Source organism: Pteropus alecto, unplaced genomic scaffold (genome assembly GCF_000325575.1).
Source record: "Pteropus alecto unplaced genomic scaffold, ASM32557v1 C18903056, whole genome shotgun sequence".
Lineage (NCBI taxonomy): Eukaryota > Metazoa > Chordata > Mammalia > Chiroptera > Pteropodidae > Pteropus > Pteropus alecto.
In genome coordinates this window covers 1-2113 of record NW_006494290.1, presented here as the reverse complement: position 1 = coordinate 2113, position 2113 = coordinate 1, and the positions used below count along the sequence as shown (strand labels likewise).

Sequence of the window (2113 nt, the reverse complement as noted above, 5' to 3'; positions counted from 1 at the left end):
ATGTTGTGCCATGTTGGGGTGTGTCTAAGGATGTCAGAGTGTGTCTGTGGGCTCTGCCTTTGTTCTGCTCTGTGCTGTAGCCTGGTCTGGTCCCCCCTTGCCTCCCCTCTCTTCCCTGTTTCCTCTGCCCTTATGCCATTCCCACTATGCTGGGTTTGGAGGGGGAATGCAAATCCCGGGCTAGGAGCCACCTCTCCCCACCAAAAGTTCCACCCCTTCCCCTCTCCATTATCTCTGATGGTCCTCATCCATGTCAGCCACCGTCACACCCAAGAATATGTTTTTCTACGACTTCATGAAGCCCTGGCTGGGTGAGTAACTGTGGGTAAATGGGGTTGGGGAAAACCTTTAGGGCCAGGGTAAGTTACTGCCCTTGCCCACTCCCCATGGCTGCCTCTACTAGGGGATGGGCTTCTGCTAAGTGCTGGTGACAAGTGGAGCCACCACCGCCACTTGCTGACACCCGCTTTCCACTTTGAAATATTGAAGCCATATACGAAGATTTTCAACAAGAGTGCAGACATCATGCATGTGAGTTCCTTGAACCCAGTATCCCGGCTGGAACCTTGGGAAAGGGAGAGTGGTTTCAGACACATATTGTCTGGATTCTTGGCTCTGTTGGATGGCTTTGGGCCCATTGCTTTTCCTCTCCAAGCCTTAGTTTCCTCATCTGTAAAACTGACATAATAATCTTTTTTAAAAGGTGATCAAGATGATGTTAAGGGATCATGTTCCTGGCACTAGTAGATGTTCAGAAGGCTTTAATTTCTAGTCTGCTCACTGAAGCTCTCTAAATTCAAGATCGTAATGATGAAGAGTGAATAGTAGCTCTTTCCGCATAACACAAGACCTTAAAACTCATGAGCTTGAAAAAATTAGTGTTTGTTGTTGCTCGTGAGGTTTTGGGTCAGTCGAGGAGTTCTTGGCTGGAATCATTCAATGTGTGTGTGCATGGCTGAGTTCAGTAGACAGTTCTGCTTATCCAGGCTCAGCTCTGTCACATGTTTGGGGCTCTACTACTAGCTGTTAGCTTGTCTAGGTCAGCCTTGGTGGGATAACTGGACTCCTGTATTTGCCTTTCATTTTCTAGTAAGCTAGGCTAGGCTTATTTGTATGGAGGAAACTATGTTCCAGGAGAATGAGCAGAACATGCAGTGCCTCTTGAAGCCTAGTTTCAAAATTAGTACATTATCATTTCCATCTTCTATTGGCTGAAGCAAATCCCACATCCAGCTTGGATTCAAGAAGTGGAGAAAGAGGTTCTACCTCCTAACGGAAAAGCTGCAGAGTTTCATCATAAAGGATGAGGATATAGGGAGGGACAAAGAAATATGGACATTTTTATATAACCTACCTCTATGATAGTAATGAAGATGGTGATGATAGCTAACAGCTACTTAGCACTTACTGTATTCCAGAAACAATGTGCCAATTCTATGGCATATGTTGTCTAATTTAATTTTAACAGCCTCATGGAATAAAGATGATGATTATTGCCACTTTACAAATGATGAAATAGAACATCAGAGAGATTAGGGAACTAGCCCAAGTTCACATAGCTAGTAAGCGAGTTATGAATGGTGGATCAGGGATTCTAACCTGGTTTACCTAACACCGAAGGAGGTCATCTTAACTGTTACTGAAGATTTGACAGGTGGAGCCCAGAGGAGGGCAGTGAATTGACCAAGAGCACACAGAGCATAAGAGGCAGAGCTGGACCTTGAACCCAGGTCTCCTGACTCAGGCCATGGGGTCTTCATGTCTTAAGAGTAACAGCTTACACTTCAACTCAAGCCTGTTCCTCCCTGGGGAGGAGTGCCTGGGGCAGAGGACCAAGAAGCTGGGTCTGGGGCAGTCCATCCAGGTGGTTAGGAGTTTAGAGGGGTTCCAGGGAGGCAGTTCCCAGCCTCAGCTCTGCCCTTTTCTCTGTCCAGGCCAAGTGGCAGCACCTGGCTTCAGAGGGCAGTGCCCGTCTGGACATATTTGAACACATCAGTCTCATGACCCTGGACAGTTTGCAGAAATGCATCTTCAGTTTTGACAGCAATTGCCAGGCGTGAGTCTCTGCCCAGAGCCTAGGAACATGAGCCATAGACCCAAGGGAGCAGATGGA

At 47.0% G+C, this 2113-nt stretch overlaps 1 protein-coding gene across 1 annotated transcript; it reads left to right on the top strand.

Moving 5' to 3' along the window:
• The first annotated feature begins 11 nt into the window (after window positions 1–11).
• LOC102889043 (phylloquinone omega-hydroxylase CYP4F11) lies at window positions 12–2084 on the top strand. The gene is made up of 3 exons (XM_006925306.3): window positions 12–311; window positions 404–531; window positions 1935–2084. Exons 1-3 carry the CDS (start codon window positions 251–253, stop codon window positions 2058–2060), a joined length of 315 nt encoding a protein of 104 aa, XP_006925368.1. The 5' UTR covers window positions 12–250; the 3' UTR covers window positions 2061–2084.
• Window positions 2085–2113: the final 29 nt, after the last annotated feature.